The 24,523-nt window shown below is 39.4% G+C and overlaps 2 protein-coding genes across 3 annotated transcripts; one reads left to right on the top strand and one right to left on the bottom strand.

Annotated features, from left to right (window-relative positions):
• Positions 1 to 1,047: 1,047 nt before the first annotated feature.
• Positions 1,048 to 16,106, bottom strand: LOC126996431 (coiled-coil domain-containing protein 103-like). Of its 2 annotated transcripts, none has more exons than XM_050856854.1 (5): positions 15,958 to 16,106; positions 14,538 to 14,704; positions 13,529 to 13,677; positions 12,986 to 13,227; positions 1,048 to 11,448 (listed from the first exon to the last, which is right to left on the bottom strand). In XM_050856854.1, exons 2-5 carry the CDS (start codon positions 14,698 to 14,700, stop codon positions 11,286 to 11,288), a joined length of 717 nt encoding a protein of 238 aa, XP_050712811.1. In that variant the 5' UTR covers positions 14,701 to 14,704; positions 15,958 to 16,106; the 3' UTR covers positions 1,048 to 11,285. The 2 variants fall into 2 exon arrangements, with proteins under 2 accessions (XP_050712811.1, XP_050712812.1); XM_050856855.1 differs by lacking the exon at positions 15,958 to 16,106 and adding an exon at positions 15,916 to 15,935.
• Positions 16,107 to 17,090: 984 nt separating this feature from the next.
• Positions 17,091 to 21,264, top strand: LOC126996430 (60S ribosomal protein L31-like). The gene is made up of 3 exons (XM_050856853.1): positions 17,091 to 17,228; positions 19,772 to 19,995; positions 21,095 to 21,264. The coding sequence occupies exons 1-3, from the start codon at positions 17,106 to 17,108 to the stop codon at positions 21,246 to 21,248; spliced, it is 501 nt and encodes a 166-aa protein (XP_050712810.1). The 5' UTR covers positions 17,091 to 17,105; the 3' UTR covers positions 21,249 to 21,264.
• The last annotated feature ends 3,259 nt before the right edge of the window (positions 21,265 to 24,523 follow it).

Raw genomic sequence — 24,523 nt, 5'->3', positions numbered from 1 at the left:
AAATCCAATAAATAAATCCGAGCAATCTGGTACCGGTACCGAGTAATCTGGTACCGGTACCGTACCGTTTAGCTGGTACCGTTAGTACCGGTACTGGTACCGGTACCTGCCCACCCCTACCCAGCAGTGAATGGGTAACGGGTGTCAGTCAGGGGTTATGGCGTTGTGTCCCACCTCCTGGGTGTGTGTGGGTGTGAGGTTTCAAACATACCCAAAGATCCGTCACTTGTGATTTTGCTCATACAAGGATGGTGCTGGCTGGTGATCGCGAGTCTATCCCGTGGTGAAACCGTGATGAACTACACACACGTCTAATATACATAGAGCCATCGTAAAAGTCATCAAAGTATATATGTGTTCATCTGCACCTCCTTCCTTTATCAGCTACACCAACATATGTGACCATAGACGGTTACCCAGGATAAAATACGCGTTAACATTACAATATTTTCATGAACTTTGCTGAGGAAGGTCTATCATGTGCTAGAAAGTCTCCAGGGCCTTAATCTTAAACCGCTAAGTTTGACTTTAGGGCGAGTTTAACTTTATTCTTCATCTCATCCCTCATAAGTTGATCTTAGCTCACGGGATATTTTAGGCGGGCCCAAACCCGTATTAAGGAGCCTAAGTCGAACTTCAGTCGCCAAGATGGCCGAACGTCAACAAGCCCGTCAGTGCCTAGTGAAGACTTTTCAAGAGCGAAGAGACGGTCTGAATATTTTGAGTGACGCAGAACTATTGAAACGCTACAGACTGGATCGTGCAGGAGTACTGTTCGTAACGGATTTGGTGAGAGGGGCCCTGCAAAGCCCTACTTCAAGGAGTTTTGCATTGACACCCGAAATGAAAGTAATTATTACACTGCAACTTTTTTTTATTACAAAACTTTGCTACCACTTCTTCCACCTTAACATTTGTTGAAGCAGAAATGCAATGTGTTGGTAGCCATTTCATATCATTTCCAATTTCTAGTTTTGACCATACTTTTTGCTCTCTCTCTCTCTCTCTCTCTCTCTCTCTCAATGGAGTATATTTTAACAGCACAAAAAAGATGTCATTTTTTATTAAACACATGAGTAAAGAATCATTAACTACTCTATACATCAAAGAAGGAACAAAATTATCTTAAGCTCACCTTGTACATAAATTCCTATGACAATAATTAGATATGAATATTAAAGTACACTGATAATGCAAGAAAAATTAAAAAAATAAGTTTTCATTAAAAATGGTAAGATCACAACATATAAGTCTCTTACAATAACCATAGTTCATCATGTTCACTTTCTCTGAATCTTTTGAAGAAAAATGTAACTTTGGCATAGAATATATGGACAGTTTGTGCTGTCTTCATTGTAATTCCTTGCCAGAATGGTTCATGTAGTGCAACTCAAAATTAATATACAGATATTTGGAAAAGTGACATTCAGCAGTCATTTTGTATGATACATGTAACTTTGGCCTTGTTTCTTTTCCTGATTGAAATGATATATTGACCAAGTGATTTTGCAATTATGACAAAAAACATGTGTTTGTTGTTGCATTATGCTGTATATGAATTGAAGTGACTGATTTTTAATAAAATCATACACAGCAATAAAACCTTTCCTCAGTTATGATTATCAGATAGTCTGTAAGAGTTGAAAACAACTTTCAGTGTGAGCTTATGAATGGTTCATACTCATTATAAAACTAAAAATGACCTACTTTGACATGGTTGTCCTTAAGAATGTTTAACACGATTTTCTAATACACTTTTTTTGTTTCTTATGATTGATAACATCAACATTAATGCAAGCCAACTTTATTTTATATGTATTAATGATTTTTGGGACATAAATATATATATATATATATATATATATATATATATATATATATATATATATATATATATATATATATATATATATATATATATATATATAGTGTGTGTGTTCTATTATTACTGACCATAAAAAAAATCCACAATAAAACATTAGTAATTACAACTTTCCATGGATCCATGTTGTGCAAGATCTGGTGGATTGATTGTCTTCACACATGCCATGTGTACCTGCAGAGAACACTTCCTGGACATTAGTGTTCTCCATCCCAAAGCTTCTAACCTTAGAGTTAAAACATCACTGCTAAAGCATCCTTGTGTAATAAGTAAACAAACTATATGAGGATAATGAGATTTCATTAGAAAGAAAATTACTATTCACTGGAAACACAATTCTAAAGCAGACAATGCATTTTGGTATCATAGCATTATGTACTTTGGATTATGAAGAAATAGCAATTACACATTACTGTTTTATAATTAAAATAATATAGTCTATTAAATTGTAATATGAGTTACTTAGATATTAAAATTCTTGAAAATATATGACTGCATTCATGCTATTAAAGTAATTTGTACATTACAAGCAGAAAGGCAGAAATTATCTGTTTGCAACAGCTATAAAGTATGGCATCATTGTTTTGCGTTCGTGTACTACAATAGCTTAATAACTCCTTTAGTATTTGTTTGCAAGCTTCACTCACAATTTTCAGCCAAAAGTGCAAACTTGTCATTACATTTTATTAGAGGCTTAATCCACTGTGTGCATCGGAGTACATGCACATGAAGTACTTACATCAAGATAAGCAATTTTGTTGCACCGCACCAGAAACAACTGGACAAAGTGGTTTGAATATTTTGCTTATAGAGCTGGATGTCATCCCATACTACTGTTCCACAAAACTGCATAGCTATTTACATCAAATGAACAGGAGCTACATTTGTACTGCAACTTCTTTTATTTAGTTTGCAAAACAAGGTGACGTCCTTTTTATTAAGCCCAACGGCTACTCTTTGTTGAAGCAATGTTTTGTTTTCTGATGCCAAAGGAAGGATACTGGTAAGGGGCCTGAGAGTATATGTAGACACTCACTCTGCCCTGGTGGAAACAGCTATGATAGCATGAGCCCCAAAGCACTAAACCAGTGGTTCCCAAACTTTTCTGGTTGCAACCCTAAAATTAATAGTCTTGTCCAGGTCTGTATGTAGTATTTATTTCCAATTATTTTTATATGTTATACTTTCAGATATTTATGATTTTATCCTCTGCCTCCTAGCCGTCTGCTCGGCGGACGAATATTATATGTGAATGCTACTCATATGACGTGCCAAATTGTATGTGTATGGGTGCTGTACTACAACGCTACTTTTGTTAGCATGTGTTTAGGAGAATGTTCATGCTGTCCTACTCAACTAATTCAACTACAATACTGAGAAATCTAAATTTGACCTTTGTGTGATTTAAAGAAATGGCCTTCAGAATGTGATATTGTTATAATTATGACTTTTTCCAAGGCCCTCCAATGACCCTCAGAAACACTCTTGTGACCCCAATTTGGGTCATGACCATGGGTTTGGGAACCACTGCACTAAACCCACAGCATGTGCAAGAAAGAGTGCATGCACCCATCCACAGACAAGGGTGCTGGTTGCTCATTATACAGTTTGGTTTTGCACCCTTAAATGTTTCCTAATTATCTTTCTTTACATTTCAGAAATCTTTCATTGGTTTGAATGAGCCACAGGGTGTGACTCATCACGTGTTCTCTGAACTATGGCTACAGTTAAGTTTAGGACACATCTTCTCTGCAGCACTTAATATTCATTCACATTCATCTTTTTTTGTCCTCCAGATTTTCTTTTCTCCACATTCTCTGTGTTGCCTGACAAGTAGCAATGAGGCAGTGAGCAGATCACATTTTTCACCCTGATTAGTGAAAATGTATCTCTGAAGGATTTTGCCAGGCATACTTAATATCATTTTTCCAACATTCCACCCCAAGAAACAAAGGTCTGGATAATTTTTTTCACTTTCCCAGCAGTGGTCTTGGGTTTTTCAACACTGTACTCCTCACAAATATGCTAATGGGCTTGGATATTTTCCTAATGGTGGACAAAAAATTCAAGTAAGTCTGGCAATTTGCCTTAGAGCCCCTTTTTTTACAATAAAGGAGGTAGCTCAAGAATAAAAAGAATAAATAAAAATGCCCGTTGGGACATTTCCTTCAATTAGAATAAGAAATGTGATCTCATTACCTGACTACTGCTTGGCAGGCATGGTGGAGAATGTAACATAAAGAGGGCAACGAAGGTGGGTGGGAATGAATATGAGGTGATGCTGAGAGGCAAGTCGCCCATGAGCATAACTCAGAGTGCTCTGGCAGTACCTATATTACATCCTAAGACTCTCAGACCTGTGCAAGTTGCTAAAGTGTAAAGAGAGAAATTAGTTGATATTCAAGAGCATGAAGCCACACTGTATAATAAGTGACTAATGACCTTATTTGCAGCTGCATGGGCACTCTTTTTGGAGGATACTGTAAGACTAGCTGCTTGTTTTGTTTTTTTTCAAAATATGCATTTTTACGCTCTGAAGGGTGAAAACAGTTGATGAAATATGAATAATACTGCTCACAAAGGATATCATCATGAAGAATAACAGAAAACTGCAGGCAAAATAATACATCTTAGAAGTTAGAAAATATTCAAGTGGACCAGAATGGAGACAAAAATGTTCTGTCTAACTAGAGCATCTAAAACTATTTTGTTACAAAAAATATTTGCAAAGTTGAAATATATATATAGCTATATGTACTCCTTGGGCATTGGCATTACTTAGTGAAGATAGTCACAGTAAGGAAAAGTTTAGTATTAATATTTTGTAGATCATGCAGTTGCAAATGAAGACTGCAATTACTTAGTCCACAGGATAGGAATTTTCTAGTATAAAGCCTAAAAATGAATACCTCCAGGCTAACGTATGACACCATAAGCAAGGCAAAAATTAAGTCTGGAGGGGAAAGAGAGGAAGAGGAGGTGAAGGAGGAGGAAAAAGAGGAGGACAAGGAGAAGGAGGAGGAAGAGGAAGAGAAGGTGGAGGAGCAGGAGAAGGAGGAGGAAACATAGAAAGGCAAGTAACAGAAACCCTGTCGGCTCATAACAAGGTTGTGACCTTTAGTTGTTTAGTCAGTTCATCAGGCACTTTAGTGACCTGCGGAGCAGATTAAAGCATTTGTGTATGGGGACACTCAATTAACTCCTGATGAAACAAAGTAATGGTTAAGGCAATTTTTAAAGGAGTGATTAGTTATCAAACTAACTACTTCTGCAGGAAGGTTGTTCTACAAGTGGATGACTGCTTGAGAAAACTCCTGCCAATGTCTGTACTATATGGCTTCATTTGAACCAGCAGTTCTTATTTTTTAGTTAATGTGATTGACATTACTGAACTTCTTCAGTAAACTTGAATACCTGTATCAAATCCTCTAGTAATCATCTCTTTTTCTAACATAGAGGTTGAGTTTCAAGTCATTCTTCATTTGATTGAGCCCTTAAGGGTGAACTAATTTATGTAGTGCATAGCTGTACTCACTACAGTAATTTGATGTTCTTGGAATTACACGACCAGAACTATACTGCATATTTCAGGTGAAGTCTTACCATTGAGATATATAATGATAGCGTTACTCCTGGCATCATACACTAGAAGTTCCTAGCTATGAACCTGAGCATAGTAATGGCTTTCTTACATGTTTTTTTCACAGTGATTTATATGCTTCAAATCACTACTGACAAGGAAGAGAAGAAAGAAAAGGTAGAGAAAAAGAAAGAGGAGGAGAAGAGTATCATGAAGTAAAATACAGTTGTGGCAGTGAAACATTTAAAGCTGTGAGGAACCAAAGAACAGAAATGCAGCTGGTGCAGGTATAGCACATGAGTATAGTATGTGATGCTGTATTCAACCATGAAAAGAGTGTTCCATTAAAATGCCTGTGTACCTAATGTTAAAAGGCATAGGTAACCACAAACTGAAAAAATGTGAGATGGTTACATTTCATTAAAAAGTTGAGGGAATTAACAGCTAAAGAGGAATATGCAATGTTTTAGCTACATTTGCACTAAAATAACAGCCTGTGTAGAGTATGAGAAGGGCAACAGTTTAAGCATGTGGTATGTCTGAAGCTTGAAATAAAGTCAGTGGCATAGCTATGGGGGAACATGGGGGTCAAAGGCCCCTTTAGAGAAATTAGGCCCTTCATAGACTCCTGTATAAAATTTTGAAATGTACAGTAATTTAATTTAGTAAACTAGATAATTCCATAGGACCTTCCCCCAGCTAACTTGTGCTCCTCTGTGGTGAAGGTAAAGTTGCGGGTATATATTATAGCCGCACATGGCTTCAGTACTCATCTCTGTCCCATTGGCCACTGAGCCTATGGTGGGTGAGAATCCATTGCCCTGGGACACAACACAATAGCAACATCTGGATTATTATTATTATTATTGTTTAGATACATGAAAGGGCATCAAGGGAAACCCAAAAATTGATATAGACCCAAACAGAGTCCCCTTGATGATCAGACATGGATATGAAAAATGTGAGAGTAAGGTAAGAAGAAGAGAAAACAAAAAGATAGGGGGACAAAAATTAAAGCCTAATGAGTTAACAGGTGGGTGATGACTTTTGCTCTAAACTTATCAATATAAATAAAAGAAACAATCTCATCTGAAAATACATTCAACATTTTCATGAAATTGAGGATAAGTGACCAAGAAAATTGGTCAGTTATGCAAATAAATGGTGGAAGAGCACACTCATTCAATTGTAGACTATGGCGTGTATATTGAACAGGCTGAAATTGAGCTGATAACATAACGTGAAGAAGGTGCTAACTATTATCAACTATCTTAAAAACAAGATCAAAGCACCAACCACTTGAAGATGACAAAGTTGGATGTTGACATTGGGTAGTAGAAACTAAGTTCAAATAACAATCCAAAAGTTTGAGATGGCATGGAGCTGCTAACATTCAAACTGGACCACAGTACTCAAGAAAGGGCAAAATGAAGAAAAAACAATGTTAAACAATATTATCACAGTTTATCTTAATCAAGTACCCATTTATCTAGGCATTTTCACATGTGCCCGAATGGGAGGATGAACTGCTGGGTGGGCTGTGTGCCAACTGCCCAGGCCAGTGTTCAATCCCAGGCCTACACATTCATAGCTAGATGCTTTGGGCACCTTCAGATGCAGACCCCTAACTATGCCACTGGTTAACATGTGACAGGATTGACAAAGGAATGAGTCACCCACATGTGGACTTTTAAGAAATGAAAAGCTTTAATGAGGATTGGTTGTGTTACATATAGCACAGGTGATAAGGGTCGCTTTCACAGTCACTTTGTTTCAATCGTTACCAATGGCAGCGATCGACACTATAGTTTTCCACGTAAAACTGGCCTATGGGGTAGTGGCAGCTGCAGAGGAAGCGAGACGTGTTGAGAGTGTGTGGCAAGGTGCGGGGCTTGGCTAACCCCGCAGCCGCCACTACCCCATTGGCCAGTTTTACATGGAAATACTAAAGTGGCAATCGCCACCATTGGTAACAATCAAAACAAATAAAATGACTGTGAAAGCAGCCCTAGGTATATGTCTGCCTTTTGTTGGAATAACAGTAAGTCAAAGCCATTTCAGAATGTCTGTCATCACCTTATTTGTTTGTTCAGATTACACATGCATGTAGTGATGCAAGAGATAAAAGTAGAAGTGATGGAGAGTGGTGCAGAGAGAAAGGGTAATGGCAACCAAGGTGACAAATGTAACACTTGATAACAATATACATAATCATTTTTAAAGAAGAAAATTACAAGATGGTTTACCAGACTTCCAAAGTACCCCAAATAGAAAACTTTCCAGTATGTTTATCTTCCTAGATAATGAACAAATCATTACAAATCTTGTCATTAGGCAGCATAAATGGTGTTGAATGATGGTGTTTAGTCAAAAAATGGGTGGGATGGGGTGGGAAGCTTTGTGGTGCAGTTAAGAATAAAAACTACAGGAAGATGGGCAGAGTGACCTGAGGTGTTCCAAATACAGATGCTGTCTGTCTGACATAAGTATTGCTTACCATCAGTCCAATAAAATTGAATTAGTAATAAGTCACTTCAGTTTGCTTTATCAATGAATGCTGAGGATTCTAATATCAGAGCATTAAAGTGATCAAAAGCATATGATTCTAAACTTCTATCATCTGCAGCAAAATAGTTATGTATGTTTGTCTACTCACAACCATCAAAATCAATATTTCAATGTTCATTTACCATGATATGTTTTTTTGTATCCATAAATAGGTTGCTTGCACTTTAATTTCACTGCACACTATGAATACAGTAATCTGTAATTGCTGAAGGGATAACTGATTTGCCACTAGTGAAGACTTTGTCAGCATTGGCTAGTTGCCGCACCTGAATATATCAATTATTAGACATAATTTTTTTCCCTATCCCAAGGGCCTCTAGTGTTTTCTTCTTTGTTTGATGGGCCTCATACTCATAAGTCTTGTATAAGTATGTACATAGTACAATAAACCCTCCATAAATTGGAATAATTTGGGGAAACCTCATCTGAAAGCAAAAATATACAAATTTAAAAGAAAAGCTAGTTTGTAGTCTAGCAAGGCTGTTCCCAGGTTGACCAGAGTTTCTGATTAATTCCTGCATAAATGATTGACACCACATGGGAGCAGAGCAGGGCTGCATAATATAGATGTATATGCCTTTGAAATACTGTCTTGTGCAACATGGCACTGAGGGCAAGGTGGTAGTGATGAGGGCAGCAGTTGTACACAAAACACAGAACAAAAATTTATATGGAGCACCGTGTACTAGTTTCGGTTGAATAAGTTAAGAGCTGCATTTGGTGCACATAAATCTAAACTATTGTTGAAACTGAAAGTTAATTTGACTATTCCATGTCTATATGGTAGAATAAAATCAAACAATGAGCAGCTGCATTCCTCTTGCCCTGTACCAATGAGGGTACCAATGTGAGAGATGGGCAGCCGTTGTTTTAAATGATGTGGTCCAGACTTGCAACAAATTCCAAGCTATAAACCTGATCTTTTGACTAATTTACATCCATCCCATTGCTGTCCAGACAGGTGCCATATATCCCAAATTTTGGTCCACTGTATGGATGTGCCCAGAATCCTAAAAAAAAGTCCACTTTGTCTGATATCCGAAATATAAAAATATGATTTATAAAGGGTTTACTGTACCTCTAGACTTTGGCTAGTCAAGGCTTTTTTCTTTGTTAGTCTTTAGGTCCAAAGGGCCTGTCTTCTGTCCTTGGAGTCAAATATATTTCATCTTAAACTTGATGGACTTTTGCTCGTCAGTACATTAATGCGTTACTTAGATCTTAGCCATATACTAATAATTTCTGATTTTTCCTCATTTGTAAGTGAGAGGTTTTGGGTTATTGATTTTAGGTATCTATAGGGTCTCTAGCCTGCCCTGCCATTCTTTAGTCACTATTCATTTATGTTGCTATTGCTGCTGCTGTACTGCTTTGTGGCATTTGTGTAAGACGGGTTGTGGCTATTGAATGCAGAAATTAAGGTAACAGTTCATATGCAGGGCTACTCAACATTACTACTGCTGCTGGGTGCTGGTTGCTTGGAGTGGAGAGAGGTGGGGCATCACCCTTGAATCCAAAACAGAAGGCAGCAGCTGTGTGAGGTGTGTGATCCAAGCCTTGTACTTCCAACCACAATTATTAATGACACTAACTCATGGATCATAAAATGTATCCAGTTATTCTAGATTATGTATGCTAGTTTTAAACCCCACAATGCCTTTCAAATGTAGCTGTTTCATTGTTTCTATGATGTGCATTGCTATTCTATTAATATTTGGTGTAACATATTTGGTAAATTGCATGAAATTGTTATTTGTGCATAAGTTATATATTACTGAAGAGTCAGCATTCTGACCCCTGAGAAGTGTAGCTGTCCATCTTATTAGCTTAATGACAGCTGCCATTAAATGAGACCACCATAATGAAAGAAAAATGCATGTGAAAACCTGGCTGCAGATCTAATGCCTTAATAATACAGATGAATGAGCCACTGCTCCTTCCATTACAGGTTTCCTTTTTGCCATTTTCACAAGTCTCATTTTTTACATCAGAAAAGTGGGGGTAATTGCTTTTTTAATAAATGGAAATAAAGAGTAACTTCATGAAAGCAGTGTTATATAGCACATGATGATAAGGGGAGACTGATACTGGAAAGGAAAGAGATGCAGGTGATTTTGAATGTGATATACAAAATTCTGATTTATGGATAGGCATGTCTGATTAAAATTTCTTATATTAAAAGCACTGGTAATCAGGACTGAAATGTTCATTTTCTGCCAAATCAGATTATCACTTGAATGCTTATGTGCTATTTATCATTTTAAAAGATCTTTTAGTCCTTCATGTGACATGTCTATTATCATAGTTTAGAAAAAAGTTGTAAAATTACCTTAAGCAGTAATTTACTGGTTTTGTGCAAGAATTCATCACAACACTACAACTTACTAGTTTTGTTTATCTAAATCTGTAGGTGTTATGAGACATAATTAAAATTTGTACCACAATTTGCAATACTGAGTCTAAAAAGTAATAATTTCTAACATGCCTTTGCATCCTCTTGAATACACATTATCCACTTGACTTTTCTTCAGTCATTTCCTCTATCCATCCAAGAGTTTTCCATCTCTGTTACCTTGGTTGTAAAATACCCAAATCTGCTGACAGGTCGTGGGTGATGCCAACTTTAGCTGAGATACAAGCCTGTTATCAAGCTCCCAGAGATGGGTCTGGGTTCAATCCCTGAAATTCACTTCTAAACAGAAGCTCCTCTGACCCTCCCATCTGATTAATGTGTCAGACTTTATCAGATAGAGGCATCACACTTGAAATCCTATATTACTAATCTATTTCAGCATGACACTAACTTTAAAACTTTTCTGGGCCAAAATAAATTTTTGGGAAAGGTATATAGCACAGAGAATATCTTTTACCGTCATTTTTCGTGCATTCAGCAATTCATTTTGGCAAATCAACCAGGCTATCATTGATTACTAGATACCAGTATACTTAAGCGTCCTTGTTACTATAAATAAGAAAAAAATAAATACTGAGGGGCAAATTTAAAAGATATGAAAATAATCTAAGCATTATAAAAGTACAAGAAATATTTATATAAAAGAGATTCCTTATAAGTAATACTGCTTACATGATAGTCCCCATTATTATAATGGAAATAGATCTTTATATGAGAAACAAATGCACCTTCAGAAAAGCCAAATATAAAAAAATACATATAATATGGAACAGATATAAGAAAGATCCATTTGTTAAAACATATAACACTGGCTATTAGTTACCATTAAAAATATAACTATTCTAGAGATTAAACTTGAGCTTGAGCTGCGCTAGAGTCCACTCAGTGACGTTCATTTCAGCCAGATCCTGTGGACGTTCAGACAGGGCCAGTTGTAGCTTCTCCAGGAGGCGGCCCCACGCCCACCGCTCCTCTCCACACACTAGCGTCACGCTCAGACTAAACCTTCAATAATTATTTGCATTAGATAATGTATGTAGAATTTTTGTTTTATCTATGATAAACTTTGCATAAATCTATTAAATATTTCTCTAAACATAAATCCATCCAAAATCAGCAGGTTTCCATTTTAAAAGGGAAATCATGTTTCCATTCTCTAAAGAGAATAAAAAATAAGCTCCAGAGGGCAGCATGAGCCAAGCAGGATGACACCACTTAACACACCTGCCTGTGCCATACAGGGCTGGGGCCAACCATCAGGCTCCATCAAGAAGGCTTATCAGCACCATAGGCTGAACATTAATAAAAATATATATATATATATATATATATATATATATATATATATAGATATATATATATATATATATATATATATATATATATATATATATATATATATATATATATATATATATATATATATATATATATATATATATATATATATATATATATATATATATATATATATATATATATATATATATATATATATATATATGTGTGTGTGTGTGTGTGTGCGCCCTGTTGGTGTCCTGCGGTGAGGGCGTGGCTGTGCAGCACTGGGTGAGGGAGGCAGCGGTACTAAAAACATCAGTCAGGGCAGTACCGGCCATATACCGTTTTTTCTCATAAGAACATGTGCTATTTCTACTACACAAGTTCCTACTGCAAAAGCTTGTGTGTCACCCATAGAGTTGCACAGTGTGTGTCTACTGTATATATACATAAAAATATGGTGTACAAAATAAATGGTGTTTCAACTTTTAAGGGAGGCGGTGACTGAGTGGTCAACGTGCAGGTGCAGCGTCCTGGAGGACCTGGGTTTGAGTTCCACCCGCCATTACAAGCTGACAATTATCAGTCATTGCCAAGTGGCCTAAGACTACCCACATGCTGTCCTGAAGACCATCAAGACTCCAGATTCTCTCTCTCTCTCAAAAAGCAGCTCCAGGGGGCAGCATGAGCCAAGCAAGATGGCACCACTTGACCCTTTAACTGCTAAACGCTTGCAGCGAGCGATAGGCGCATTTGCTGGTGGTGCTAAATGCTCGCTGCAAGCTCCAGCCGCACTCAAATCTCCCGCGTATGAGTGTTCCAACACTATTTCTCACAACACAGGATTGCCAATTGAGTGGGTTCTCTACCAAATTTGGTGGAAAATCATATCAGCCTAGTGCGGAAAATCTACGGACAAGTAACTGGTGGCTGTTCTTGTCCAATATAGCAGCATTTTTGCATAGTTTCACCTATCACCTGACTGATTCTTTGTCCAAATAGTTGTAAATATTGCAGTTGGCAATTCTACCTTGCCAGCACCTCATGGAGAGATGTCCGCAGTTGCATCAATATGGCTGATGTATAATACTTAGCATTAAGTTCTCTCTACAGTACCAAACCAATAAATTCCTTTGTAATAACACCTCAATTTAGCAAATAATAAATTTTGTATGAGCCTCTTTCATACCTGCCTCATGTTAAATTCAAGTCCTGCTGTACTTTATAAATCAATATTCACCTCTATGAATAATACAGTTACCTTTTGGCTAAAGTGAGAGCATGGAGCATATTAACAACCATGACAACATCACTGACAGTCGGCGTAAAGGCCAGAAGTGTAGTGATGGCATCGCCAAGAAGTCCACCTGCTACCAGACCACCAGCTAGTTTCTCTGTCGCTTGAGGGGACAAGTTACGCAACAGCTCCAGTCGCTCAGCTAGATCAAGTCGTTCCCACAGCTGCACGAGCCCTTCAGAAGTGTTTGGTGGGTTGTTGACATCCTATAATATAAAAATGTTTTATGTCTCAAATTTTAAGCCTCTCATGTGCAAAGAAAGGCCATCTGTTTGATGGTAAGGCAAGAATATACATGTGAGGAAATTTGTCATAGGGTGGGCGAGCCAATGTGCTTTTATTGAATGATTGAAAGGTGAAAGTGAAAAGAATGAAGTATTAACACTTGCACTTTGTGTGGATGGGAAAAAGTAATGACGACTACCATGGTAGCCAGTTGAAAAGAGCTGCGGGGAGAAAGCATCAGAACAGAGGATTTACAAAAGATGTTGTGTGGTGTGCACTTACATAATGGACGTCTGTTGGGTACACAGAATTTTCCATGTCTTGTGGTGGGGATTTACTTGTCTTTTTAGTAGCTGTTGATGCAAAGGAATTCCATATGGAGGGCTTGACCTTGCTCTTGTCATTTCTGTCAAGAGGCTTCAGATGGGCACCTGAAATAATAATATAAATGTAGTATATGAAAGGTTACTATGCCATCCTGCATAAAACAGGTATCTAACATATTATGAAATCTATTTCTCTGTAGCTCTAATGTCCTGTTTCCTCCATAAGCTTACTTTACATAGTGGTATGCTTGCCTTAGCTACACACTCTTTAGGGCATTGCAAAATCAGTCACTGACATTTTGTCAGTTTTCTCTCAAAAGCATTAATTAGCTCTTTGCATAATTTTTTTTAAAGTTTTTTTTCTACAAGTATTAAATTCATCCACTGTTTTCTGAAACTTCCTCTCAGCGTTACGCCATAATGGACAACTCAAGTAGATCTCACTCTTGCGCCCTGCACAGCCATGCAAAAGAGAGAGAGAGAGAGAAAGGTAGCATCCCTCTCTGAGGAGAGTAATGGAGTGATGTGGCACCAGCGCAGTCTCGTGGGGAATCCCTGAGTCGCACCTAAGGGCTCAAGTTAAAATCGATAGACTATAACTACACCACTTACTCATATATACAATATATACATGTACTAGTCTTGATGTAGAAAGCCTTACTGATTTTATCAAACTACCTCCTATGCAGTAAATGTTTAAAGCATTACAACCCATTACTTTCCTCTTTTTACATTTTTTTGTACACTCTTCAATTTACATCCCCTTCTATGCCTTCCCTACAACTGAGGAATACTAATAATGATATGTGTTGGCAAGCTGGTTATAGTAGTAATTAGAGGGGGTTTGTATTCAGAATACCAGTGAAAGAGTGAAGAAGCTCTATCATGCAGATTGCAATGCAGACAAACAGAAGCAAGTGGACACTGTACTCTCAGATGTCATTCAATGGACTATAAATCCTTACCAAGAACAAGCTGCCGGAATTCTTCATAGGTTGGGGCAGAATGGATTCCCCGCAGCTTAGCAGAATTTTCTGCTGCGTACCGACGGTCAGCCTCTAGTCCCACTCTCAGCCTGGCCTCGAGCTGGCTAGAATCTACACTTCCTTCCCAGCCTCCACATGCCATCACGCTGCACAGAATTGTGAAAAGTTATGGCTATAAGTTATAAACAACTGCTAATATGCACTTTTATTTCCAACATCCTCTGTCAAATTTCCATTTTTCACTTACAACACATCAACTGTCATGGTAGGAGCATTACTGGAGCGAGACAACTGTGAACCCAGTCAAGACAATGGAACCCTACCAGGTAAAAGTCTCAAATTGACTAAACAAAACATCCAGGTATCTATAAAGTTGATAAAATCCGCACCAGCAGGCAATGTATGTCTACTTCCTAAGATTTCAACAACAAATTAATCCCACTGGTATGCAATGTTTTGACAAAGATTCCCCCCAGACTGCAAATCATGTTCATTTTTTTCATTTCTTACCGAAGTAGAAAATTTTATGCCCAAGTTTTAGCGCTTGAATTTCTACACCTTAAACCCAAACCAAGCCTATCCAGCACTTAGTTCTGATAAGGTGGAAGGGATCTAAGTCATATTCAGGGTGAAGCACATGGCTGCCAATTTTTAAAAGGACATCCACATCTACATTGGTGCACATTGGGGTCTAATTGGGGTAAAGACATCCACATTCTGGTATAGTGAAGGAACTTGGGGGTTAAAAATAGTGTATATTGGCATTAACAATCGATGCAAGCAAAACCTTTCTCTGTGTGGATCAATTTTTCGTGTGTTTCATTACACGCAGAGGTCATGGGGGAGTGTAGTAAAGAGAAAATTTGTGCATTTCACTAGGAATGCATACCTTACAAAGAAGGCGAGATACTGATCCATATACACCTGGAAGATACTAGGATTGGTACTTTGCACGTCCCCACATGAAGAAGAGGCTGTCAAGAGTCAGACACACCCCAGGTTTGGCAGAACATGCTACAGGAAAACTCTCACCAGTGACACAGCAGCTATAAACATATGAGGCTGAACATTTCAGTAACTTTGGTCCCAGGCTTTTCAACTTCTTGCCAATAGAAATCAGGGACATGAACATAAGAAGAAAAATAAAGCTTGACAAATCTCTGAAAATTATACCGGCCAAGCCTCCTATTCCACACAGCTCCAGGCCATGGGGCGCAGTGTGGTCAAGTGTATCATTGACCAACTACAGTATAAAAAGAAAGAAGAAAAATGTGGAGGCGGTGGATTTTCAAGTGGCCAAGACAAGTGTATACCAGGTAGTTCATTTTCATATCTTCAGTTATCCTCAGTAGGTCACCTGTAGGGTCAAGATCTGAGGTCAGCTATTGTATTTCTTTACCGCAGGCTTAGTTGGTGAGTCTGTCCCTGTGCCTTCCCCCGTCACGGCCATGAGCGGGCAGGTCAGGAGTCAGGACGCCCAGCCCAATGTTTACGCCGCCGGGCCCGTCTTGCGCACCGGCTCACGGGACTGTCATTATCATTTTTTAAAGCTGAACAAGATCACTTTTCAGAATAAACTATCACATATCATTAAACGTCATGTAAAGAGGCTATTATGTGTGTTTCCAGCTAATGTCTTTGTTTTAGAAGTGGCTGAGCTGCGACTCCATGGAGAGGGACTGTACTAAGACTCCCGGCTCGGGCACGCCTGTGATCAATCAGAGCTTGACATGTTTGCCCACACCCCCTGAACGCTGTGACCCAGTGCCCTTGTCATTGCATTGTATGGAGTATAGCATCAATATATCGACAGTATGAAGCATCATCGACTCTTCCTCTTGTTCCAGTACGGCAAGAACTTCAAACGCGATTCCGTTTATTTTTTTTCCTCTCGTCTCGTATAGTTAATAAATAATATTTCACGCTTGACCTCTATTATTTAATTACTGTAGGTCAAAGCATCGTTAATTACTATCAATGGAATCTTGGCCCTAGAGATCGGTGGTCTTTATAAGGAATTCTTTCATATACGAAACGCGCAAAGCGAGACTTTATTGCGGCAAGCCAGGGTTATAGCTAAAGCAGAACTACTGTATTGAATTGCATATATGGGATATTTCGCGCACGATGTTTTATTGCAGCAGTGGAGGTGTGAGAGGTGCGCAAGGCGAGGCTCCTCTCTTCGGGCCGTTTTTGTAGGAACCAGCTCGCTGCTGCAAAATAGCTCGCAGAGAGGTTCAGCTTGCTTATCGTTGTTATATTTCACTCACTGATATCTTTTACTTGTCCAGTTTTGGTTCCAGTACATAGCACAAACATCAGAGCAACATTTTTAATCAAGATAAGGCTTTATAACAAACGAATAGGGCAGATTTTAGGAAGAATTACCCCACGTTGATTATCACTGTTTCTGTTTATTTGGTCTGTTGGTCTGGTGTGTTGCTGTCTTACGGGGAATATCAACCACCTTAAAGGATCACGAGTGGATAAACTAAAACAAAACCAAGCAATTTAATAGGTTTTCCCGCTGTTCATTCACCAGTGCGCATGCGTGGTGGGCTTCAGAGCGACCTATTTCTGCGAGGAGTTATTTCTCGACCCCGCGTGTGGTTGGTGTTCCCTCCGCTAGAGGCGCCGAGCCCTCTTCCCGTCTCCCCCTCATCCAAGAAGGTAGGATGGCATTAATATACCCATTTTCCACTTTATTTACCCTCTGTAGTGGCCCTCAGAGTGGTCTTTTCTTTGGGTGAGCATCTTCTCAGGCCGACAGGACGCTCGGAGTGGCGGATAGGGCAGGAGTGTGTCGCCAGGCCAAGGAAAGAGTAGGGGCGGGGAGCACGTTGTTGTGTTTACCTGGTGGTGGTGTCCGCGCGGCGCCGCCACCACGGGATGAAACCTTCCCCTGGGGCTAGAGGGGCCGTGGTCTATGGCCTAACCAGCCTCGTTAAACACTGAAGAGGAAACATTACCGCAATCAAGGACTAACTACATAGTGGGAGCCGTTATAGAGGCCGATCCCGCGCCAACTACTGGGCTGGTCTGGAAGGGTTAGGGCTCCAGGCCATGGCCATGGCGCTTTAAGGCGGGTCCAAGTAGGGCACAACCCCCCTTGGTTAGCAGGGGTGTCGAGGGGTGCGAAGCCCTTCCGGTTAGCTGTCAGGTCGTAGAGTTTGGTTGGGGTATTTTAAGGGGGGGATGCAGCCCCCCCTTGGTTAGCAGGGGGCAAAGCCCCCCTTTTGGCTGTTAGGTTATAAAGTTAGGGACTTTTGAGACTAAGGAGTTTTCTAGGGAAATATTGGAAGCCCATTTTTCATTGATTTTGCCTTTCCTCCCCCCCAAACCCCAGTTCCCCACAGGTCCCAAGGCTTGTGTTGGGGGGTAGGAGTGGCGGAGGGGGAGGTGGACTTCTCGTACAGAATTACTGTATGATCTTTAGAAGGGAACCACCATAGGCTTATCAGTAAAATCCACGGGATTAACATATGGTCTACTTTGATCCTGCTGTGCGCATACATATTCATCAGTGTTTTGTGTTTGTCATTTGTTCCATAACCTCAGAGCTTGGGGTATTCCAGTATATATATGTGGAGCTATCACAAAGTCGGGTGTGTCTTTTTACCCCAGTGCTACCCAGTAACACATAAAATGTCTAACCCAATGAAAGAAGGTTTCTTTTTACCCTATTACACCTGGATTGCACATTGTACCCTAATGTACATAAAACAACAAGCAGTTAAGTCCACAAGATCATGAGGAAGGTGGACTGATGTCACTTGAGTCAGGCTGCTGCATCAACCTCCATATTGATGACAGCACATTGTGGAGTTTTATCAAGTCTTCACTGTAAATAATGAAACTTAATAAATCTACCTAACAACCATTTTAGGGGCTTCACCTCAACCCCTTATTTTAATCTCACCAGACCAAATTCACCTCATATAGCTGTGGAGCTTCACCCTCCCTCTACTCACCCGTTTAGCCATATCCACAGGAATTGTCAAGAAAAATAATGTCAATTTCTGAAGTGCAATTTTTAACCCGGTAGCAGCGACGGGCCAAATTTGTGGCTTTACCTTGTAGTAACGATGGGCCAAATTTATGGCTTTACCTTGTAGCAACGACGGGCCAAATTTGTGCCATGATAGAAACCCCCAAAAATAGATGATACATAATCTGATCACAAATGCTTTGATATATATTATGAAATGGTTTGTGTGAGGGGTGATTTTTTCACATTTTTCTCACTTAAGGGACCATTAAGAAATATGATCCTCGCTGCTACCGGGTTAAACTGGATGAGTATATACTTAAGGATGCCCTAAAAAAACATGTGGTTGCACTGCAGTTTGACATAGTATTCTAATGTCTTGCCAAAATGTTCGTCTTTCATTATAACCATTTCCTATGCAAATAGCTAAATGGAGGGTTCAAGAGGAGGCAGTGCCCCTTAGTAGGAAGTGGCTAGGTCTGATTAGATAAATAAGGGTTGGGCATGGGAAGAGATGCCCCACCATGCCCTCTCATTAGCAAGTGACTTTAGTTTTGATTATATTTCTTAATTTAAATATTTTTGATGCCTTGGTACGCTTTCCAGTGCTGCGGTTGAAGCTGCAGCAGTCAACCTCCTGATTGATATTGTGTAGGCTTATTTATATGCATTTCTGTATACTGTGAGGATGAAATATACATTTCTCACGAGTTTTATGTTTGCTATCAATCCTTTTCACTGGATTTTGTTTAGGAGACAGCAGAAAGAGAAATTTGGAAGGCTAGTCATTTCTGTAGGTAATAGCAGAATAAATGGGGAAAAAAATCATTAAAACCTCCCTAGAAATAAAGTTATGTATTCCTTTGTTAGATTGATGAAGTTGTAGATAGGTATTTACCAAATCCACCTGTGCTTTCGGATTAGACCTCGTTTTGTATATATGGGAGGCACTCCAGCGAAGTCCATGGCCAAACACCTGCCGAGTTTTAGGCTTTGCAGGATCATATGAACTTAGTTAATGGTGAAATATTATGCACTCCAGTATGGAAACAAATTTATAGAAATGGAGGAGTAGGAGGATGAGTTTTTACAAATACAAATATATTCTATTTTAGTCTAAATACAGCCATTCCCCCACTTGGTATTTGCTATTCATCATCCTCCCTCTTGCTTCCAGTTTATTATTGAGTTACATGTACCTAGTTAATCCTGTGGTTGTTTTTAGATGCCGCGCGTCAAAGGTGAAAAGAAGAGCCAGTCGGCCATTGACAAGGTGGTGACACGCGAGTACACCATCAACATGCACAAGAGGCTGTATGGCGTGTCATTCAAGAAGAGGGCACCCAGGGCCGTCAAGGAGATCCGCAAGTTCGCCAAGAAGCAGATGAACACTGAAGATGTGCGTCTCGACATCAGGCTGAACAAGCACATCTGGTGCAGGGGAATCAGGTAAGTTGGCCAAATGGGAACTTCACCTCATAACAAGGTACACGAGTTCAAAAAGTTCCTGGCAACAGCAGAAGACACTGACTTTCTCTATGCATACTAAAGACAGAATCACAAAGCATAAAGGGGGTAGAGTGGAAGAAAGGTAATGAAAACAAATAAGATCTGGCTAGCTAAAGGGATTAAGCATTGAAAAATTATATAGTAGTATAAGAACTAAGTTATGTATGTAGTTAGATATTAAGTATTATGAGAGAAATACAAATCAATGATCAATTATATTTATATGATTATTACTGCTGCAATATAGAAGAGCAATTCAGTTTCAGTGAAAAAAGCATGCAAAGTTTTTGCAGACTCATTTCTGTCAGTTGTTACTGATGTTTCATTCTCCCGGCCTTAGAGTGCTGCTCGTTATTCTTCACTGCTGCTTGATATCATTTGGCTCTAATTAGAAGGGTTTTTATAGACAGGCAGTTTTCTATCCTATGGAAATGTAATGTGCTGCCCTGAGCAGCACCAGTTCAGTCATTGCATGTCATCCTTTGCTCTGCATCATTCCAAATTTAATTATAATTTAGTTCTGCTAACAAACACCTAATTGGTCTAGATTCTTGACCAAGCTAGACCAACTAGGTGATCCTTAGCATAAAATTTTCTTTTGCTGCAGCCAGTGGGATGCTGTACAACCTAGTTCCAGCATTTTTTTATTTTATTTTATTTTATTATTATTATTATTTTTTTTTTAAGAGCTATTGATGTTTGGAACTCTTCCATTTCTTTTATGTCAAAAGGGAAAACCACTTTATTGCAGTGATAATGCTCTTTTAATTAATCCTAAGTCAGTCTTGCTCATGATAATTTATGTAACTGAATGTCACTTTTCTTTTACTGACATTGTTACTTAATCTTCTAATTTTACCAGACCTTATTGATACTAATTATTTATCTCCTCTATTCCCTTTATCCTTGAATTTTCTGTATCTTAGATGTGTCAGAATTATGGATTTGTGCTCTTCCACCTCTACCTATTGTACTGTGTTTAGTAATAATGCAATTTGAATATCAGCACATGAAATTAACATATTTATTCTTCCTCCAGGAATGTTCCCTTCCGCATTCGTGTTCGTCTCTCCCGCCGTCGTAACGAGGATGAGGACTCCACTCACCCATTCTACACGCTTGTAACCTTTGTTCCTGTCGCCTCCTTCAAGGGGCTTGGAACTGAGAATGTTGATGAAGGCTCAGATGATTAAAATGGGAGTAATTTAACATTCACTTTTTCTTTTTACCTCTGTATCTAAGGGTACAAGTTCTTTGGTAGCCTGTTGGTTCTATTAGTACTTCAAATTCCTGGGCTAGAATTTTAACATGTGTTTATGGATTTGTAGCTAGGTGTCCATACTATATTACATACCCACAATATCCACTCCACAATCATATATATTTTGGCATTTCCTCAGGTCCTTGCTATGGTCCTTTCCTACTTTTAACTTTATTCCATTCTCTATCTAATCCCTCTCCACCTCCTTACTGGTTACTTCTGGTCTCCCCTCCATACTCACTGATCTCAGATTTAGATAGTTTCTTTCATACGTACCTTTATTATCCTCCTCATTACAAGCACCCATCACTATCCTGCAACCCTTGTAACTGATTTCCAGAAGAGTTTTTTCAGATATATTGTTGAGACCTTCATACCAAAATCTTCATATATTCTACTTTCCCTAACCAATAGTTTCATGAATCAGCTCAGGCATCAGCAGTTGACAGCAGTAGCTGATAAAAGTGAGCAGGGAAGAATGCTTGCAGTTATGCTTTACTACATCCCTTTTATTCTACACTTAAACTAGCTTCTTCCACAGTAATATTCCTTTCTGAATAGTCAGCCATATGGCTTTATGCATGATATCCCAGGGAGAGCTACAGTAAAGCCAATGAGATAAAAACAGACCAAAATTGGATTTCTCATTCGCCAATGATTCAAAATTGAGAAAAACTAATACGCGTCACGAGTTAAAAGTCCAAAGTGAAGTCTCTGTACTCATAATAGCCAACTCCAGTCTTCGTTTTTCCCCAGTCCACTATCACTTAAGAGAATACTGTGTCTCAAACTTGGACGAGTGAAGACATGAGTGACGGAGGTAAGCAGTCTGGTCGAGGCTTTTGATGCTCTCATATAGAGTAGTGATTGTTAATTTTGTCTGATAGGCACCTACACATGCACAGACCTTTGAAATTAAAACCAAGACCGAACTGGCTGGGGAAGTCAAGTGAATGGGAGGACTGTAAGGGAGTGGATGGTGCTGCTGCCGGGGCTCAATGGAGAGACGACTGGACGAGTGATTGGGGCAGTAAAAGAGTTCTTAGAGAGAATGTGGCGTGCAAGATGTAGGCAATGATGCCTTGCCCCGAGTAGGACACCGACTCTGTATGTTTTGTTTTTCATTCACATGAGCTGCCGATACAAAGGCCTGGCTGGGGATAAATCTCTAGCCACATGTGACATCAAGATCAGGAGAAGTCTCAAGGCACCTGTGAGGTGAGAGGATGAGTGACAGTGAGAATGTGGAAAGTCTGAAGGTGAATGGTGAAAAAATTACAGATAAGGAGAAAATGAGGGAGTCAATTAGGGAATTTTGGGAAGAAATAGGAGGAGTAGGGGAAGTATTTGGTGTGAGAGAAGGATGTGTAACTATGGAGAGGAAAGATGCAAATGAGCTGAATGAAAGGATCAGTAGGGAGGAGGTTGAGAGATGTGTGAAAAGACAGAAGAATGGTAAGGCTGCAGGACCAGATGAGATCCCGTATGAGTTGTATAAAAATGGAGGTGAGGCTGTGATTGAGAGGATGACTGAGTTATTCAACCAGGTATGGGAAGAAGAGAGAGTGCCAAGTAAATGGAATGAATGTAGAGTGACTCTGATCCACAAGGGCGGGCATAAGAGTAAGCAGGAATTAAAGAACTATAGGCCAATCTCTCTGGTAAACTCAATAGGAAAAATCTTTAGTGCTGTGTTGAATGAAAGGTTGTGTAAATGGATTGAGAGTGCCAGTGTGCTGGGTGAGGAGCAGAACGGATTCCGAGTGGACAGGCGAGCAGAAGATAATATGTTTGTTGTAAATGAGCTGATTGAAAGGAAAAAGAGAGAGGGAGGGAAACTGTACTTAGGCTTCCTAGATATAGAGAAAGCTTATGATAGGGTGAATAGAGATGTGTTATGCAGAGTGCTTGAAAAAGTTGGGCTGAGTGATAAGATTGTTAACATAATTAGAAGTATGTATGTAGGTACAAGAGCAAAGTATAGACTAGGTGATCTAGAGACAGGTTGGGTGAAGAGTGAAAGAGGAGTGAGACAAGGCTGTATATTATCACCAACATTATTTAGTCTTTTCACAGAGGAATTAGCAGTCAGAATGAAGAGAATGAATGCAGGAGTGAGAATTGGAGAGGATAAAGTATGTGTGTTGTTGTATGCGGATGATGTGGTGGTTATGAGTGAGTCTGCTGAAGAACTACAGAGTCTCCTAGATATGGTAGGGGGTTATGGAAGGGATTTTGGGGTTAGGTTCAGTAGTGAGAAGAGCAAAGTAATGATAGTGAATAGGTCAGAGGATGAGAGAGAAACAACTTGGAGACTGGAAGGGGATGAGTTGGAACAGACGGAAGAATACAAGTATCTAGGGGTGTGGATGGAGGTAAATGGATGCGGCAGGGCCAAGAATGTAAAGATAAGTATGGCAAACCAGTGGGTAGGCCGTTTAGGGAGTGCAGCGAGGATGAGAGCGAGCAAGTATGATGTCATCCGTGAGGTTTGGAAGAGTGTGGCTGTCCCGAGCATTATGTATGGAATGGATGTGATGACATGGAATGACAGTGAGATACAAAAATTGGAAGTGGGGCAGAATAGGGTAGCAAGAATGGCACTGAATGCACCAAGGTTTGCAGCAGTAGAGGCTCTTAGGGGGGACATGGGATGGAGCACGTTTAGGGAAAGACTAGTAAAGGCAACCTTGAGATATAAAGTGAGACTGGAACAAATGGAGGATGCAAGATTAGCAAGGAAAGTATACTTGTGGAGTATAAGAGATGGCAAATGGGCGAATAAATGTGGGCGAATGATAGACAGGAATGTTATGCTAAGTAGATAGAGAGAATGTGTTTGAATGGAGAATAACAAACAGAAATGGAGAGGGGTTTGAGTGGGATGTAAGAAAGTGGAAGAATGTGATAGATATGGCAGTTAAAGATGAGGGATTGAGCAAGTGGAAGAATGAGATGGAAAGAAAGGAAACTCTCGACTGGTATAGGGAGAAAGAGGCCCCAAAGTGTGAGGTGTGGTATGAGGGAAGCCTGGGAGGTGATCTTCTTTTCCGTGCTAGAGCGCAGTGTCTGGATGTGAATGCAAGGAACTATAGATGGTCTGAGTCCCGCAGCAAAGTGTGCCAGATGTGTGATAGGGGTGTGGACGAGACTGTGCAGCATGTAGTGTTGGAATGCAAGAAGTATGACAGGGAGAGAACGAAGATG

The sequence above is a fragment of the Eriocheir sinensis genome, chromosome 10 (genome assembly GCF_024679095.1).
Source record: "Eriocheir sinensis breed Jianghai 21 chromosome 10, ASM2467909v1, whole genome shotgun sequence".
Lineage (NCBI taxonomy): Eukaryota > Metazoa > Arthropoda > Malacostraca > Decapoda > Varunidae > Eriocheir > Eriocheir sinensis.
This window is presented reverse-complemented; position numbering and strand designations above follow the sequence as displayed.